This window comes from Glycine max, chromosome 9 (assembly GCF_000004515.6).
Source record: "Glycine max cultivar Williams 82 chromosome 9, Glycine_max_v4.0, whole genome shotgun sequence".
In the NCBI taxonomy this organism is placed as follows: Eukaryota; Viridiplantae; Streptophyta; class Magnoliopsida; order Fabales; family Fabaceae; genus Glycine; species Glycine max.
Window position 1 is genome coordinate 48,495,489 of NC_038245.2, and position 20,920 is coordinate 48,516,408.

At 30.2% G+C, this 20,920-nt stretch overlaps 1 protein-coding gene, 1 long non-coding RNA gene and 1 pseudogene across 2 annotated transcripts; 1 reads left to right on the forward strand and 2 right to left on the reverse strand.

Annotated features, from left to right (window-relative positions):
• Nucleotides 1-8,393: 8,393 nt before the first annotated feature.
• LOC100778431 (uncharacterized) lies at nucleotides 8,394-9,045 on the reverse strand. Its single transcript, XM_003534538.5, has one exon. The coding sequence runs from the start codon at nucleotides 8,958-8,960 to the stop codon at nucleotides 8,616-8,618; it is 345 nt and encodes a 114-aa protein (XP_003534586.1). The 5' UTR covers nucleotides 8,961-9,045; the 3' UTR covers nucleotides 8,394-8,615.
• A 4,899-nt stretch (nucleotides 9,046-13,944) lies between these two features.
• LOC100791749 (pentatricopeptide repeat-containing protein At1g62670, mitochondrial-like) lies at nucleotides 13,945-18,157 on the reverse strand (annotated as a pseudogene).
• Nucleotides 18,158-18,989: 832 nt separating this feature from the next.
• Nucleotides 18,990-20,406, forward strand: LOC100792270 (uncharacterized). The gene is made up of 3 exons (XR_416145.4): nucleotides 18,990-19,519; nucleotides 19,986-20,026; nucleotides 20,108-20,406. It is a non-coding gene; the product is annotated as an uncharacterized lncRNA (long non-coding RNA).
• Nucleotides 20,407-20,920: the final 514 nt, after the last annotated feature.

Consider the following 20,920-nt stretch of genomic DNA (forward strand, 5'->3'; position numbering starts at 1 on the left):
TTTGTTTAAGTATTCTTTACACTATAAATGTGGGTCACTCAGACATAGATAAGAGCGTGCAAGCTTATGCGTTGTCTAGAAGTTATTCGTGAATGAAAATTTGACACAAAGTAAGTGACAAACCCCGAATGCATGTGGTAGTAAAGAAAGTATTAATGTAAACCATATGTAAAAGGGTCGAGTTTACAATATTTTTTTTATCAATCATTAAAAGTATATGTATATATTATCGTGATATTGAATTGCATTAAAAGTATATGTAAAATATTTATTAATTTTATTGATAGTTAATTTTTAGCTAAAAATTTGGATAATTATTTATGATGATTTTTTTAATCTTATTTTTTATCTACGTAGTTTAATTTCAAAATCACCTTAATTAAGAGTTTTGAGCTCAATTTCACTCGGATAAAATGAAACTTTTGATTTTCAGCTCTTAAGATAATATATGGTTGTGGATTTATTTTATTTTTTTATTTTTTGTTCTCCGACTTTGGTTTTGCAAATTGTGACTTATCTAGGATAAAGGTCACCTATTGAACCTAAAGGGGCCCATAATCTGCAAGATATATAAAGGCGAAAGACGTGGACCTAACTTTGTATGTGGTAGGAAATATATGTTTTATCATGCAATTATCTTTGATTTTAGTGGGAAACTTAAGAAATTCCATGACATATATGGCTATAGAAAAAACATATGTTGTGTATTTCAAGTGTTTGAACTTGGAATAAATAAATAAAACACTTTTTTTTTGGTATTGAAGACATGAAATCAAAATAAAATGTATATTATTATGAGACTAATGGTACGAGCAGTGTCGTTCATGATTTAGAGGTTATACTCATTGAGTTGCTTTTAGGTTTCCTCTTTCTAAAATGAAAACATCCATTTTAGGTGTTTCAAAAGACTATTTAACCCAATAATTTTTAAACAATTGATAGAATAGTGTGTGAATTATTGTAAATTATTTTTTTATTTGAGTTCAATTTCTACATACATATATAAAAATGACAATTTAAACACATTTTTAAACTTTGGTTTTCTCTCTAGATCAGAGCAGCTCTGTTGCTATTACCCCCAATTCTTGGTATAACAGAAGTACATCTATTAAAAAAAGGAAGAAAAAAATTCAATAATTAAACACACACACTTAAAATAGTTGGGAATGAAGAGGAGAATGTGATGTTATGCAAAGAGAAAGATATTTTCATTGTGAAGGTAACTCGACATTACATATATAGGGCTATTAATTTTCTACTGTCTCTGTTTATTACAACAGTCAACATGATATTATCATGTCACGATTAAAGAAAAATAGTATCCACCGTAAAATAGAAATGATTTCGAGATTAAGTAATAAATTGGTATGAACTCGCAAGTTGCTCTACAATTGCACTTGCAAAAGAGAAGAGATATTTTTTAAGATAAATAAAAATCAAAACAAAAATAAACTAAAATATGATCACACAAGTCAGTCAATTTGTAACTTTTCGTCTAAAAGTTTTAGGTGCTGTTAATCTTTTTCATTCACAAAATAATTAATTAATGAGCCTTGGCTAATAGTCACTCTAGTTTACGTTAGTGGGAAGCCTTCTTTTTAGATACAAGTGTTAGCCAAATATTTTGTGAGTAGGCCTGATACTATTTTAATGTCCAGATTCATATCGTTAATAGTGTCACGCACTAAAAAAAATCTTCAGCTAGCTTTTGTAATCTTCAGCTATTAATTAAACTTCAACATGCCAATTGTGAGTTTTCTAATGATAAGGATTGTCAAGAATTAAGATGTTGGAATTTGGCATTTTTTTCACATGCATATAAGCCTACTTTTACACTGCTTTTGGGTTGCACTTTTAGGAGTAATGAAGTAATATGGAGTAATTTAAAAAGCCAATAGTACTAATGGACCAAAAAATTTGTCCAAGTTGGTGTTAATTTAGAAACTAACCATCAATTTGGAGTTATCTTAAATTTATTTTCTACCACCTGAGTCAGCATCAAAAAAAAAATTCTACCACCTGAGACTCAAAAATCTTAATTATGCTAGTTAGCAAAAAATAATTTTCTACACAAATAATTGTTAGAATTTTCTTAATAAATAGGAAGTTTTATTGATTGAATGAATGAAAGAAAATGGACAATAACAAGAACAGAGGTTCTTCTTAAAAGAGCAAGGTTGTGGGCAACTTAAAGGCTAATAAAAATTCCAAATTATTTTAGGTCTCAAAAATATATTCACGGTTTTTTTTAAATCATTGATTTAAATTATCAAGTAATAAATTTTATGATGATACAATTTTTATTTGTCATTATTTTTATCAGTAAGACCGTGAATATAAAGATATTTATATAGGTGTTGTTTTAAGTCATTTAAATATTAATCTTATTATTTATTTCAAAAAATGGTTAAAAAATAGTTTTGTATACCCCTTTCCCAAAAAGGCTATTAAAACTAGTATAGACCTTAAATCTCTTGAATAAACATATAATATAATAAAAAAAATATTTTGCTAAAATGGTAGAGATAAAATCACATGTTTAACTAAAAATTCTTTTCATATCAATTACTTTATATAAATTAAAGATTAGGTTCATGCATATTGTGATAGCTAATGAAGCATACTAGTCTAGATGTCATTAAAGGAGACATGTAGATTAATCTTAGAGTTAATCTATCATATCCCTATAATAAAATAGACATTTGATTGAGTTAGATATGACTAATAATAATTTATTTTTTTAATTGCATACTCAAGTCTTGAATTTAAAATTAATGATTGAGTTAAAAAAAATACTTTATCAAATGATTTATGCATTCAATGATATTTCTTTTTTATTTTTATAATTCTTGGTCTTTTCTTTTCTAGTCCAAACAAACATAAGGATCAAATTTAAGTTAAAATTACACTCCTTTTCTCTCTTAACATGAGAGATAATAATAATACTCTTGCTTAATCCTTATATGGTATCCCTTCAAATCTTGTAATTTGATAATGAACTCAGCAGCTTAACTTTATTTTCATTCACAATCCAAATATTGGAATGAAAAATTCAAACTTTGGACATTCATTATGCATGCAAATAGAAGGCATTTATATCTTGTACTCACACTATTACATCTCCTATTGCATTCCAAAAAGCATATTTCATAATGAAAATTTACATTCTAGAATGTGTGATACTTTCTACCCCGATATACATATAAATAAGAAAAATATATAAAAATTTGGAATTTAATTAAATCAATTTTATTCAAATCATGTAAACAAATCCATATGGTTAAAAGGAACACATTCGCTTCATTATTACCAAATAAAACTTATAAAAAAACATTTCCAACTCAAAATAAGGTCGTCCAAATTTACAAAAAAACTCAAGTTAAGCAGCGAAATAAAATAAGATAAAATGACATGTTCAAAATATCATGTCATTGAAACAAAAACTCATGCTCCAATGTCACATCATACCAGAGCATTGTGTCTCATAGTCCTTTAGCACGAGATTCTTTAAAGTCATCCACCTAGTCATCTGCTCTTACGAACACAAGGTTCAAGATCATTACATGATCCAAACACAAACAACACATAGGGAGTGAATTATCACATTTTTAAATAAAATACGAATAAACAAAGACATAAGCAAAATACATTATAGAAATATTTATCACATAGCTCAACTTAATACAATTCACATCACTTCATCACTTTATTATTTAAAATTTATTTTTCAATCACCAATCACATTACACATGAATCATACACTCGACTTAAGACGTAACAACACTCACCAATTTCATAATAAACAATTCACAGGTGTTATGCAATAATTATACTAAGACTCAAGCCTATATACAATGTGGTACCATGTCAGTTAAAAACAACACCAAGACGCTTAAGAGTACATAACAAGACACACCATAAAATGAGTATGTCAAGTCACTCTCACTAAGTAAAATCATAAGGTGACCTGTCAGGATTATTCTATTTTGCAAGAATGTTTCAATCATATGGGATCAATATAGGTTTAAAGGAGCACTCAAACCAAGTGTATTTACCCCCAAGACCTAGACTCCGAAGAATTCGTTAGGATCTCACCTTCCTGATTTAGGTTCAACCCCTAAAACAACTTTTGCACATAGGCACTACTCATAAATTATACAATACTTACGATCTCATACTTGTTTTCAAACATGTTTAACACATTGCGCTACAATTTAACACCTCAGGTTCCTAACTTAGAACCCTACACTTTCCTTTTAACACCTCGCGTATAAACACTTTTCTAAGCTAAACACCAATGGGATTATTGTATAATTTCACAACTCATAACACAAGTAATATCACATCAAGTATTAACCACACACTTATTCACAATCATATCTCATGCCCACCATTTTAACATCTCACAATGTAACAATCCATCATCATATATTCATGTGTATTCCACATATTAACACATGCTTAACTTGCCACATATACTCAATCTCAATCACAATTTCATAATCTCAAAACAATATGTCATTACGCCTCATGTTTATTCACACACACACACACACACCCACACCCACACCCCCTCACACCCACACCCACACACACACACACCTACACCCACACCCACCCACACACACCTTATGATAAATCTTTCATTACTTAATTTCATCAACTTGTTGTTTTGTTAGGATTTTTAAGCGTTAGAGAGAAGGAGAAGATATTAGAGTTTCAATTTCATTGTCTCCATGCGAGGGACATTTATCTCTTTATAAACATTATTTTATAAATCCCAACAGTGGGAATGTGCGAAAATGAGTTCCAAAGGTGTTATCCAAATTACAGGGGGATCCAACGGTTAATGAATCTAGGATCGTAGTTTTATTGAGACATGTTTAGGTGTATGCAAGAAAAAGAGAGGGTTTCAGGAAAGGAAGAATGAAGAACGAATTTGAGAGGAAGAAAGAGCGTAAAAACATATCATATCATAAATGTAAAAACTGACATAATATATTTTTATTTATAGCTACTATACTCTAAACCTATTATTTATTCTAATTTTTATTATTTTATAAGAAAATGAACTCTATTTTATCCCTCTATCAAATGAATAAATAAAACATCCTTTTTATTTTATAAAAACACATATTTATTTTATTTGCCTTAAAACCATTATTTTAACTAATAAAACTATTTATCCTTATTTATTTAATTACAAAAAATTAATTATTTTTCTAAAACTCTATTTTTAAATAAAACCTTTTTAATTTATTTTACAAAAACTAGGGTGTTACAAGAATGTGCCTTCCGAAATATAATGAGAGGTGCAAAATGCAATAATGGGGGTGCAAGATACAATAATTCAAATACAATTCTACTTTTGGAGTTTTTTTGTCAAGATCTAGCATATATAATCTTAGCTTTACTATTCTCACATCTGTGTTTTCTAACTTCACACCGTTTTTTAATTTCATTTTTAACAAAAATATCCTTGATTATATAGTGTAGATCGACAAGATTTATCAAGATACACAATTGGTGTCTAATGTGCATCTCAGATAATCGTCTGTAGGTATATAATAAAAATGCAGTTTTGTAATGTTATTAGGGGATATTTATAAAAGAAACATGTTTCCATAAAAATGTAAAAAAAAAAAATAAAGAAAAAGTTGAGGTATGAACTTAACAAAAACAGGTATGACTATGAGAATAACAAAACTCATCTTCAATGTTCATGGTCCAAGTGCCAGGTGGATTTTTTTTATATATACCGAAGGTGGAGTTGTTAAAGCCAGTATAATAAGCCTATTACTTTCTGTACCACCTGACTACTTGCACCCCATAATTTTAAAAATCCCATACTATCCCTTACGTAGATGGCTAATGTAGATTGGTTTCACTTGGATTATGGATAGGATTTTCCATAACACATCATGCTTCAAAACCTTATGGATACGTTTTTCCATAACACATCATGCTTCTAAGCGCATATGGATAGGCTTTTCCATAACACAAAAAATAAGTTTTTCCTCATGGATAGGTTTTCCCATATTCGTGTTAACATAATTTTGGATTATACAATCCATAACACAAAATATAAGTTTTCCTTTACATAATGCATGTTTCGGAATATATTTTTAATATTCTGGAATAGATGTTCCAAAAAACATTAGTTTCAATTGGCTTATGGATGGCTTTTCCCTAACACATAATGTTTCAAAACCCTTATCGATAGGCTTTTCCATAACATAAAAAATATTTTTTTTCCTTAAGGATAGAATTTTCTAGAACACAAAAAAAAATAATTTTGGATTAAGCAATCCATAACACAAAAAAATAAATTTTCCCTTTATGGAATGCCTGGAATACATTCCAACAAATGGTGCAAGAAGAGGACAATAGATGGGGGAGGTGGAAGAAGAGAAAGAGAATGGGATGCTTGTGCCGCCCATAATTAGAAAAAGGAAGAGGAGACTAGGGTTGTGGGGTGCCTGGTGCTTTTAAGAGGGTGAGGGGTATTTTTGTCCGTTCAGATTATACGGAGTGCAGGAAGCAACAGCCGTATGATAAAGTCACTTTAAATGGCCCAGTTAGTTATGGGTCTACCCCTGACTAGGCAACCCGTTAAAGAATAAAGAATATGGCCTTTCTTTTTGCATTCCCCTTTTTTAAAGCATCCCTCTGTTTTTAAAGTTTATGCATCTTTATACATGTGTTTGTTTAATTTTTAAGAAATTAAATTTCGATAACATGATGAAATTTAATTCTGACAATAATTCTAGAAACTAAAGTCTAGAATATGATAAATTTTCAAGACGCATAAACTTCAAAAGCTTGGATTGATTCCAAAGACTCCCTGAAAAAAGAAAGAAAAGCATTAGGGGTGCAGGTCTTCCACAGCTTCCAAAACTGAGATACAATAATGTAAAATTAAGATTATTTATTTCTTAAATGTATTTTAGTCAAAATCGAAAGTTCTAAAAAAAAAATACAAGAGACTATTTATTTCTTAAGAGTAGAAAACTTTATTTTATTATATAAGGGTGGATAATCCTGAAACTTTCTCACATAATCCTTTTAATAATTTCCTTAAATATTATATGAAAAATATTGAATATTTTATATTTTAAATATTAAATTAAATAGTTTTCATTCAACTTTTTTTTCATTCGGAAGATGCTTTAGAAAGGTATATCAAAACATTTTTACGAAGTTAATTTTTTGCTTCCACTTTACCTATGTAAAAATCTTTCCTTAGTTCCATACTTTGGAAGTAAAACAGTGAAGTTTAATTTTAGAGAAAACAAAATCATGTTATCCTTAGCTAAGGGAAAAGTCTTTAATAGATGAGTGTTCAAAATTTCCTTGGCCATAGCTATTAGAATTTTATCCTTGAAAATAAAACTTTTGGAAGTTTCTTTTGGGGAGTTGTTGGTCTGTGACACTGGTATTTCAAGTTATTTTGGGAACCAAATATTTTATTTTAGCCAAATAAAATGATAAACTAGTCCAATAAATTATAAGTTACCTAGAATAAATTTTGTTACCTAAAATGTTGTGTCAAAAAAATAAAGTTGCCTAAAATGTTTTATCAAAAATATTTAAAGTGTAGCTCCAATGGACAAATTGATCAAACTAATCTTCATATCAAATAATGAGTCTTCATCAACACATGATTCATATATAATATAGTCCCTTAAGCATGCATGTACTAGTCAGGGATTCAATCTCCAATCGTGCGTATGAAAAAAAAAACACTTGACTGGGGAAGTCAACCTAGGTTAAAAAAAATAATGAAATTTCTTATCCAAAAGATTTATTTATATTTATCACAGCAGAAAGAAAAATTAGGTTACCAACAAAACAAATTAATTTCAAGTTTGTGTATCTCGGTGATATATATATATATACTTTTTATTATCCCTAGAAATCAAAAACAATGTATATATCTAATTTGATCTCGTGCTAATGAAAATGAACCATGAGGTTTCATTCAATCTAATACGAGATTTCAAGTGTAAAAATAATAAAATTGATGGAATTTTCTTGTGCTTTAATTAAATTACCTATATAGGTAGATTCAAATTTTCTCCTCTAAAGTCAAAAATGTATTTTAAGAATAAAATAATAATAAATTATGAAACTAGTAGTGAAAATATAATAAAATATATGCATATATATGCGTAAAATAAATTATTACATTTTATTTAACTATTATTATTCTACATTTTTTTTCTCTCTAAAATACATCTTAGACTAGTCAACTTCTCCTCTTTCTTTCTGTTTTTCTGGTGGGAATAATCTTAACTTCTTAGCTTTGACTTTGAGAAAAAGAACCAACCCTGCTTCAATTTATCAGTTTAAAACAGAATCTTCTCCTGACAATAAAAAAGAACTCACAACAATTATAGTATACTAATTTCACATTGATTTAGAAGATCGATGTACAACACAATCCGAAAGAGTGTATAAGGAACATTTTTTTCTTGCTAGGCAAAGTGTAGTACATACAACAAGCAAACCAAAACTAAAAACTTTAGAGGATGCCCATAAGGAAGTTTTTTTTCCTTGTTCTATATTGAAGAAAGATACATACATGTATAGGAATTAACTTTCAATTATTCAAGCTATGTTGTTTGTGAGCGTGTAATCTTGAGAACAAGTCCTGGGAAGACATCATCAGGGTCATGGATATGAGGGTTCTTTTCCACAATAAAGGGATCACCACACTTGTCACTGATTGTATGAAGTGTCTCACCTTCTCCAACCACATATATTTCATCACATGATGGCTTGGACAAGACATGGCTGCTTCTCATCATCAAGTTCCCTTGATCATCATGAAGGGCAGAGATGTCTCTGAATATGCATAGCAATAAGAGGGACACAAGAAAACATGCACAGCACCATGAGGCTGCATCAGCTATGGCTTTTGAACTTGAGATCGGTGCCCTTTTGGAATTGAAAGCCATCACTTAGAGAGTGTGAGAGAGGAAGATATGGATATGGAGTGAAGGAGACTGAGTTGAGGTCGAATAAAAGAGACAAATTGTGGTGCTACGAGACTTGAACACCTTTTATAAGCCAAATTTTCTTCTTAGTATACTTGTGAGTTTATTTCATACCCATTGTTAAGGTAAAAACTTTTATACGGTCAAATAGTAAAAAATGATTGATATAACCTATAGTTATTTTAAAAATTAATAAATTAACCATATGTGATAATTTATGACTAGGTGATAATTAAAAAATTCTTGAAACTAAAAGTATATGAGTAATTTTCTTTAATATTTTTTTCTTAATTTTAATGTAAATAATTAATATTGTCAATTGAGTATATTATTATTGGTATGATTTTTTAAAATAATTATTATAAATTTAACAAATATAAATGTATAAAAATATATTTGTGTTTGAATATAATGATAATGGAAAAATGGTTTACATATAGATGTATAAAGTATTTATTCTAATACTTTTTTCTTATCGATATTTCTTTTTTTTCCTCTCTAGTACTTTAGTGATTAGTCTTTGGATTTGTGGTTTTCGATCCTGGGTTTCGAAAGCCAATGGAATTAAAATAGGTTTGGCCAAATTTCCAATGAAATACTTGAACTGTCCAACGGGGTATCTACAAAGTGTTTAGATTTTTGTATGGCCAATGTTTATTAACACCACATATTTAAATTATCTATTGGGTATATATGTATTTGAATAGGATGAGATTAGAATAGCTATTGTGTGATTAAGACGTCACATTCGAATCGTGAAATCAATCTCTTATTAATGGAAATTAAAGTACTACAATACGTTCCATAATAAATCTTCTGACCCTTCGCTGAACCTCAGCATGGCACGAGCTTAATTTATAGCACCACTAAGTTGCCCTCCACTCACTGTATTTTTATTCAAAAATCTTTTGTTTTTTGGATTATACTCTTAGGTATCATAATAATAGAATAATATCTCGATCACTCAGTTAACATTAAACTTGAGAAAATTAAGAATTGATGTATAATATTTTAACGTAGAAGAAAACTGTAAACTGATATGATAATAAAGGAAGAAAGAGGAACTAAGTTATTATTTATAAACCATTTCTCCAAAACTTTCGGTTAAACAAGTTTGTGTTAATTAAAGTGGGCCAAGTGGAACCACAAGGATCACTAATCGAGAATCATTACAAGGATAGAGTGACAAAAATTGCATTGCTGATTATCTTGAAAACATAATGGAGGGTGACTAGGAGCCTAGTAGTATTTTGACACAAGAAATTTTATTTATATAATACTGGTGTATAATTTTTTGTATAATAAAGAAAGCAATAGAATGAGAAGGGGAAACAAATATAAAATAAGATAATTGATGTAGATAAAATAGAAAAAAATTATAATTATAGTTTCGTACAGGACTTAATGATTACTCAAATCTCTAACGCATGCTTGATGAAAAATATTATATTAGAACTTGGACTGTAAATGATGGACTTGTAAATGCGGTCGTCACTATTTGAGTGCTTTCAATTTTGGTTGACAAATTTTGAGAGCATACATCATTAGTCATAGTAACAGTTTTTAAGTTGATAGAAAATGAGGACAAACACTTAATTATCACTTACTACTACTAGGTACTTTAGAAATTAATTTTATTTTGATATAAAATACTTTGCATAAAAAAACTGCACAGTAGGAAATCATTATGAATTTAAAAAAAAAATGTTAAAATCTGCTTAAATATGTTTTTAAAATTAATTAATTAGTAGTTTTTTTTCAATCAATTAATTCAAACCAAATAAATTTAATTCAAATTAATTTAAAATTCAATAATTCAATTTACATATGTTTTTAGATTCTAAAATTATTAATTTTTTAATTTTAATCCCTATAAAAAAAGTATTAACCTTTAATCCCTATATTTAATTAAAACAAACGATGAGGTTTAATCCTTATAAAGAACTAAACATATATATGATTTTAGTTAAAATTATATTTAAATCAGATAAATATTTTTTAATATAAACACTGCGGTACAGAAGTTAAACAAATACTATCCATTTTATTTTTTTGAAAAAGCTTATTCCCTGAACATTATTACATAAAAGATTCGGTGGCCAAATTTGCATCTGTTAATTTTGCACATATAAAAAGGATATATGAGGTGCTTATGATTGTGACATGATCCCATTATATTTATAAGTCTGCATTTAAGCTTTTTATAGTTGCCCCACCAACCAATGTTTGTCTAATATTATATACTATGTTTTAATGTTTGTGTGTCAAAGACTTGAAGTGGAGCGGTGCCACTTCCACAATCAGCAAGCCACTCACGTTTCAGTTGAATAGACAGTGATACAGATATAAGCCAATATTTTGTTTCTAAGTACCACAGATAAGACAATGCCAATTCTTAAACATATTTTCCTTATTGTTATATATATATATATATATATATATATATATATATATATTATTTTTTTAATAACTTTACTTAAATATTATTTTCTCTTTTTTTTTTTCAACTGTTATATACTTCTCTCTAACGACACTGTTCCTCCACTTAGCAATTGAGAGATACGTTTAAAAATTGCCTTGTTTTAATGTTTGAATTTGGGCCCCAGTTGATCCATGTCCTAGGCTATGTTGTTGGAGCAGCACAATCTTGAAATTGGCCATATTTTTTGTGATGAATTTTCTAAGAGGAAATTGAGTACCATTTTTTTTTCTTTGATAGCCATACATCTAGAATAAGGACAAATCTAAAATATTAATTATAATGAAAATAGAAATTACTTATTCTAATAATGTTGAGTAAATATTTAGTTTCACATTTGATTGTGTACTTAAATTAAGGAAGAGAGTCGCCGAATAAGGGAATTGGATTCCTTGCATTCACGCAGTCATCAATCTTGTCTTTAATTTTTTTTTTCTCAATTTCTATATAATTAATAAAATAAAAGAAGAAAAAATCTTTAGCTTCCAGTGATGGAATACGTGAAGCCTGGCTGCAGGCAATTCAGGTCCCGAATAAGAGTGTTGCTAAAAAAAGAACCAATCAAATAAAGAAAAAAGTGGAAAGAAAATGTAATAATAAGAAGAGAGGAGTATTTTATTTGAACGAGTGGGAAAAAGAAAGAAAAAAGTAAAGATATTTAAGTAAAATTATTAACAAATAAAAAGAAAGGGTATTTAACAGTAAAAAGGATGCATTCAACAATTGTCTAACTAAAAGGTCCATAGTGATTGCTTATACAACAGTCTTTTTAGTTATTTCAAAATTATTCGCATTTTTTTAAAAGGATAAAAACAAATTTATTGAAATCATTCGTATTTAAATAAAATGGTTGAGCCAATTTTTCTTCAACAATTAAAATTTTGAAAGTGATTTACAAACTGTTTCAGAAATAATTAAATCTCTAGAATGGTTCTAGATATATTTTGGAAATAAATTTCCAAAAGAATTTTGCAGGTGTTTGGGAAATCAAAATTTCTGAAGAATATTTTAAATGTTTTAGAATTAAATATCTGAAAATATTTTGAATGTATTTCGAAATTTTAATTTTGAAAGAAGCAATTTTCACAAAGTGTGATGCATTACGTTAAGGGTAGCGGTGAGAATATGACAAATCAGATCAGACTTTGAAAGACTTAAGCCTAGTCTATGATGAATCTTTGAAACCTGAGCCTAGCCTATGATAAATCTTTGAAGTCTGACCTATAGTCTATCAAAGACTTTTATTTTAGCTCGGCCGGGCCTTTTTAAAAGTGTGGCATGACCTCGTAGCCTTTTTAAAAGTCTTATACTTACAATAAATATTTAATATTTTATGGAGTAGGTAATAGGAAAGTTAAAAAAAAAGAATCAATCAAAATAATAAAGAATATAAAATGTCACATGACTCACACCTAAATTGTAATTAAAGTCCTTGATTATAGGAATAAAAGTTATGAAACAACAATGTGTAATCAAAGTCTAATAGTTTCAAAAAAAAAATTAATTGTATCCAAAAAATAATAGTATATATTGGTACCCAAAAAATAATATATATATATATATATAGGTCGGTTTATCAGGCTTACAAAGCTTTTTAATACGTCTAAATCTGGTCTATTTAATTTAATAGGCTTCTAAAAAAGCCTAAGTCTAACCTTTTAATTAAATAGACCAGTTCAGACCAGACTCTATGTAGGCCAGGTCATAAGCCCTTGTAGGCCGATCTAACCTATTCTCACCCCTAATTAACACCCATAATTAAGAGTGAACAAAATAGATGAATCAAACCAAAGTACTTTAAAATTAAACTTAACTGTAAAAATAACTTGATCAAACCAAATCACATAATAGTTCAGGCAAACCGAACTAAATTGTGTAACAGTTCAGGAGAACCAAACTGAATTGCTCCGAACTGCTTTTCAACGCCCCAAACTGCTCCTTAACTGACTGAAATGTTTGTTCTCAGTAAACATCTTATTTAGAAACTTATTTTTCAATTCTCGTAAGTTACAATTTAGTTTAAGTCGTTCAATTTAGGGATAGTTCAATATTTAAAAACTGAGCGAAAGAATAGTTACATTTATTTTTTAATCTAAATAGTTTGATTTTTTTTTTTACTGCAGATCAGTTCGATTCAGTTTGAATTTTTTTCAACAGTTGTCCATTACCCAATTTCCAAAGTCCATAAGAAGCAAAAGCTCACCTCTTTAATGGGTTGGGCATGGCTGTAACCCACATTCATATGTTTATTTTATCATTTTTTTTAACTTAAAAAATACTTTTAAGTTAATTATTTAGTCGTGTGTGTTAAGTATTGACATTTGCAATAGAAAAAATGAAAAATAAATATTCTTAAAATAAGTGTATATAAAAGTTCTTTTAAAAAAACCTTATATTTTTTAGAGCTTTAGTAGAATACACTTCTCTTTTTAACAAGTGAAATCCAAAATAAGTAAGGCCAAATTCTACCTTAATAACTTTATAATAAAATCAACTTTAGTATCTGTGCTCTTATGAAGAATGCTCAAACTTGTGCCAACTCAAGAGGTGTTGCAGAAATTTTCTACCATTCTTGATGAACCTCTTGCTGGGATATCTCAACCATTCTTTTGGTCCTTGATTCTAAAGCTTGGGTTACTAACTACCTGAAGAGTGAAGAAAGATTATAATAAATCAAGTTATGAGTAGACAACATGGCAAGCACAAACCTATAACTAAAACAAAATTCTATTTATTTACCAAACAAAAACAATCTTGCATGACATTTACTGGCAAGATAGGAGCAGACATGATATTTCATGTATTTGAGTATTTCCAAGTTTATTCCGATTTTCTACCTCCACCCTTTTTTATTTGCAAGAATAAAAAAAACCTCGGAGAAAATACAAACTACAGACAAGATAAATAGGATGTGCACTGTCTAACACATCACTTTCCTGTTAAAATTTAGCAATATCCACAAATGTAAACTTAAAACCTTTATAATTTCTATTGAGTGTGTTTCAGAAACATATCTGGTTTTTGACAACAGAAATAACACCTGATGTGGCATCTAACTTTGAGGACAGTGAAGTGAACTGCAAATCATATGGTAAATTACACAAGAACAACATGCATTTGCCTTCATACGATCAATTAATTAACCTGGTTTCAATAGCTTGGATATCAAAATGCTGCAGAAACTCAAATTCCTGAAAGATTTAAAATCATATTAGAGAACCTCACAATAAAGTATAACCCATATAAAATTTCAACATATGTAGCAACCCAGAAGAAAGATTTACTAAAAAGGGAAAAAAAAACATTAGAATTTTCTTAGAATTAGAATGTGGAACCAGAAGAAAATTGTTACTAGTTCAGTTTGTTGATTTATATCCTTATTCCAAAAATGATTAATTACAGTATAAAGCTGCGGCTATGCATCTACTAGTGCATTTATTTCTTGAGGGTATTATTGAAAAAAAGTAATTAATATTTTCTTAATATTCTAAATTGACATATAAAAAGAGACGGAAAGAACAACAGATTAAATTAGATAAGGTGCCAAATACAAACAATCATGATTAACAAGTCTTTTGAGAGACAGCGAGAGGAACTCTTTTCTGCCCAACAGATCAGCACAAGCTGTGTAAACTAATTCCAAATCGGGCATGAAACTGAGAGGGAGGAAAAACAAAACATGAAAAGGAAAATTACAACAAATGTATAAATGAAGCACCGCACTAATTAACTTCCAAATGATCCTATCATTTCATGTTACCGTTGCCTGTTTAACATTGTTTTTCCCAGTCTCTTCAACTTTATTATTAAATTTCTTTTAAAAAATGTCTTACCAAGTTTAATCAATGGATACACTAAAAATAAGAATTTTGATTTTATTTTCCAGAATAGGATATTAGGATGGGGTTATTCACAGTATTTATGGTTAGTTATCCAAGCCTAGCAACTACATAATCATGGCACAATGAACCAAGAACCAGTTAAATAAAACACTAAAAGGCGAATGCCCCAAAGAAAAAAAAATACAGATCTTGAAAAAAAACACAGATATTGTGGTAATATATACTTGATTTATGCAGTCAAGGGAAATATGCAGAGTACCCTTGGATCTTGGGATGACAGCAAACACATACCATTTAAACCTGATTGTCTGGAACAGAAGAAAACGAGAACAAATTATTCCAATAGATAAAATATAAATTCCCTTAGAGGGAGAAATACTAGCTACTAATTGATGTTGCCACCAGAGCCTGGTTCAAAATTCTGTGAAGATTTTAGTCCAGCAGAACCAAATCTTCCGTTGTACCCAAACTCTGTTTACTTCTCTTGGTATAATTTTCCAAAAGGATTTAAATCGGATAAAATCATTCCAAAGTGGATTTTTGGAAGAATCATTGCCACTAAAATAAAAAATAGCTTTTTCATAAGCTCTAGTGGATTGAGCGAAGATCTCCTCATGGTGCTATTCATCTGATTAGACATGGTGCAACCAAGATGTGGCAATTTCATCTTTTTCTGGTAGTAAAAGTACTGCAAAAAAAAAATTGTAAAAGAAATAAAAACCAGATAAGAGGAAAAAAATAATCTGGTACAAAAGGTAGGCAGGAAAACCGTGTTAATTCCTCGTCATAATATAAAAAAAATATCAAAAACACTAATTCATGATCAATAACTCAGAACATAAGCCCAAATAAGCAGATTAAAATCACACAGGGGGGAAGAAGGATAATAGCCATGTCAAGAATCAAAACTCCAATGGTTAACCAATGGCAAAAACATAAGGTCAATATAAATTTTAAGATATATAAATTAATCAAAACTTCTTCAAGAACAATCAGGCCACCGTGGACTCCAATTTTTTTACACCCCAAACAAGCATCTGTTAACCAATAGTTCCAAACAAAACAAAGTACAACTTAAGTTCGCACTAAAGTATCTAACCTTGTCATATCATTTTCCCAGAGTCAAAGCTCCCAGCAGCTGTTTCATGAAGAAACTCCATGGTCTTAACAATTCCTTTTATTTTTCTAGTAGAGCACGAACCAAGGGATCAAAAGTTACAGCATTAGGAGGGAAACCATTATCCACCATTTCCAAAAGTAAGGCATCTGCTTCATCTAACAACCCCTCTCTACGGAGCCCATTGATCATAATGTTATAAGTCCGGATATTTGGATGACAGCCTTTCACAGAAAGAAGTTGAAAAATCTCTTTTGCAGCCTTCAGTCTTCCACCTTTACAAAGACCATCTATGAGTATGTTATATGTTCGTATATTTGGAGAAATCCCCATGTCAACAATGTGCTGAAATAACACAAGTGCCTTGTCAAGGCACTCACATTTGAGATAATCATCTAACAACACATTGTAAGTTATCAAATTCGGCGCTTGACCACTCGCACGCATCGCCTCAACCAGGTCCCACTCATACAAAACTCTCCCTGATTTTGACAAACCATCAAGAAGACAATTATAAGTGACAGTATCCGGAACCAAATTCCTCTGATGCATTTCTGTCAACAGCCTCATGGCCTCATCCACCATCTTAACCTAACAATACCCATTAATCAATGTACTATAGCTAATAACATTCGGTGATTTCCCTCTTTCAACCATTCTATCCAACACCTCTTTGGCTTCACTCACACAACCCCTCAAACACCAACCATTCATCAAAGCATTGTAACTAACAACATCAGGCTCCAACCCTCTCTTAATCATCAAACCAAACACATTCCTCGCCTCCGCCACCATCCCCAACTTACACATCGCATCAACCAATATATTAAAGGTATAAACATCCGGACGAACATCCTCTTTTATCACCATCTCATTCAACAACCTAACCGCTCCCTGAAACCGACCAACCTTACAAAAACCATGAATCAAAGAATTGTAAGTGAAAACATCGAGACAAATTCCTTTGCCAACCATCTCAGAACACAAACCACAGGCCTCACACACAAGTCCCTCTTTACACAAGCCATCAACAACCATATTGTACATGATCAAATTAGGCCTAGCTCCACCCTTCTCCATTTTCCTCAACAACTCAATAGCATCCCTTGTTTTGCCCATTTTGCACAACCCATTGATTTAAAGTGCCATAGCAAACCTCGTCAAAGGAGAACCCTTTGGAGACAGCATGGTCATACAAGTTGAGTGCCTCAAAAGTTCGACCTTTGAGGCACAAACCATTCATGAGGGTGGTGAGGGTAAAAGGGTCAACCCCAAAACCCCTTTTGATGATTTTCCCCATGACGGAGAAGGCGAGGCCCATTTGGCCCAAGTGGGTGAAGGAGTTGATGAAGATGCTGAGAGTGACGAGGGAGGGTTTAGGGGTGCCCTTTGAGTCTAAGTGGGAACAGAGGGAAACCACGGTGGAGAAGTGCTTTGTCTTCATGATTGATGAGAGAAGCTTGTTGAGGGAAACGATGGAGGGTGGAGGGTGGAGGTGGAGCATGCTGTGGAAGGAGGAAACGGCGTCGTCGAAGCTGAGGGGTTTGGGGAGGGGTTTGCGCGGGGAGTGGGAGTAGAAGCGGGTGAAGAGGAGGAGAAAAGGAAGGGAGGGGAAAAGGGTGGTGGGGTTCAGCATTATGGTGGAGAAGGAGATATGGGACTCATAGAGTTTGTGAGTGTTGCGTGGAAGTGATTGAAACATAACAGAACATACTATCATATCCAGTAAAACATCTTCCGGAGGATGGGATAAATAAAAAGGTTTAATTATTCTACTCGTCTCCTGTTTTTATTAATTTTTTATTGATGTTTTTGAAATCTGTTATAATCACAATTGAGTCAAATCTAAGAAATTAATCTAAAATTTCAATATTTGTATGTTGATTTAATTCAACAAATGTATTCTTTTATGAATTTCTGATAATTGTTTGGTTATGTAAAAGAATAAAATTTTACAAAAACACTCACAATTTTGGCTTTGTAAAATCTATTATTTGTATTTTTAATTAGATGTTTACAATTAATTTTTCATGAAGGCTATTAGAGGGAGGACTTGATTGAAGAAAAAAAAAAGGTACAACTCAATTAAAAGAGAAAAAAAAATGAGAACCTAATTGAAAATTTGATAAAACTATGAAGACCAAAAAATTAGTTTAACCTAAATAAAATATGTTGGAAAAAATATATTCCTAGTATTTCTCTAAGTTTAATTTAATGTTAAAAGGAGTAACAGCAATGCATTTTTTAACAAAATTTTTACAATTAGTTAAAATCTATTATAATATGCAAAGTTAAGATAAATAAGATTTAAATATATTTTTGGTTCTTATAATTCAACACTTTGTTATCTTTTATGCTTGAAAAATTGTTTTTGTTTTTAATTTTTAAAATTATATTTGTTTTGTTTTTTATTTTTAAAATATTTTAAATAATAATTTGAATAATGAAAAAAATTATTCAAAATATTATAAAGATAAAAATTAATATAAATTGAGTCATGCGAGTTAATGGTGACTTAATAACTTCTACCCAACCCAATTGATGATTGATGAGTCTGACAACACTAGGTGAAAGCCACATGAAATGCAAAGAAAACCAGTGAATATTTATCATTCCAAAACAGTCCATCCTTCCATTCCCTCAGGACTCTCGTGAAAAAGTTGTTCTTGGGTTGGGACAAATAATCGATTATGTAATTAGCATAATGGATTATGGGTGAGTTTGGTTAAGTTTTTTTATAGAAAAACTTATATTATAAAATTTTAGATGTTTGTATAAAGTTATTTAAAAAGGGAGAAGCTGAAAATAAGGTAAAAACAGTTTATTTTGATAAGCTAGTTGGAAAAACACAGAGGTGGATTACTGAAAATTTTGGATGGGACAACCCCTCCTTTTAAGAGGCGAAGCTTTAGTTTACAGATGTGTATGGTGCTCATCCTCATCCTCGCCCTCCTGCGACTGCCTCTGGCTGCGGCGACGCTGAGAAAATTTGATTTCAAATTCATCCTCGTCCTCGTTGTCGCAGAGCATTGAAAGCCCTCATTTTGTTCTTCAGGGGAGGTTTATGTTGTATCAAGTGATGGTAATTTCTCCTGTCCTTTCAATTTCAATTGTATGATTATAGGTCTTTGGGTTTATGTGCAAGGCTTTAATTGGAGACTGTTTGGGTTTTTAGTTAGAAGAAAAGTATTGGAGATTGTGAGACGTTTGTTGTTTCTTGCTTAATTGAATTGCTCTGTGAGACGTTGCTGTGTGGATTTTAATCAAATTGTTGTTAGTTTGTGCTTCCCTTTGTGCTCTTAGGTGGTTTGGGGTAAGGCACACCTCGTGCTTCATTCCTAACTACTGATTTTTAAAAAATTTCATTTTGCTTCTCAAGTACAAATAAAAAATCAAGATTTTGTGACTAAAATTGGAATTGAAAACAAAAAGGGATGGGTGGCTGATATAAATTGTAGAACACCCCATCCAGCCCCCTACGTTGAGACAATCATATGTATCTTTTGTTGTGCTAATTTGATCTAATAGTGTTTTTGCTCTTAATGAAGTATCATTAAAGACTCAAAGCAAAGATGAGGATGACTTCTTTGTAAGCTTTCTGTTTATTTGTTAGCTAAATTGAATTGTAAATGTGAATTCATTGCTCTGACATTTTGTGTGAATGTTGCAGAAGCAGAAGAGAGTGACAATCTAGATTGCTTCCAGTATGTCATTTTTGGAACTAATAATTTGCTAGTGTTCAATGAACGGAAACAAGTAGTTGGGAGTGTTGCACGTATATACTTCAAATGCTTGCTCAAAGATAGCAAATCTCAATGCCAATTTTTTGCAAATAGTCAAGTAAATTTTACCAAAAGAGCTGGGAACATAATAGCGGATTAGCTAAGCATGCTTTTATTTCCAAAGAAATGTATTGGGTGAAAGATTATCCCATCAAATTGAATCGAATTTTCTATTCTTTTGGACGTACAATGTATTGGATGCTTATAAGGTCTTTTATGTAAATTTGTGGTGAAAAAAAATCACTTATACAATTGTCACACACAAACAAGTTAAAAATCACTTTTAATTAAAAAAGACGCTTTTTATAATTATAACCAAACATGAAACAATTTCTACTTATATAAAAATCACTTTAAAATAAATTACTTTTTTATAAGTACTTTTTTTAATCTTAAACAAACTCACCCTAATATGCCCTGTTAAACAAAATAAGTGATTTTTACAAGGGCACATAATCAATTATGTCTTTTGCAATCGATTATATGCCTTCTATTTAAAAATATCTATATAAAAAAAAAACTTTCCACATGCATCATCGATGATTATATACCTATTCATGTAAAGAAAAAAAGTTTTGTAGAAAAAAATGATATAATTTTTTTTGTTTACCTAGGATAAAACAAGAATACATTAATGCTTAATTTTTCTTTTTTTTCCTTTTCTTACTTACATAACAACTTTAATTCTTTAATTCAAATAT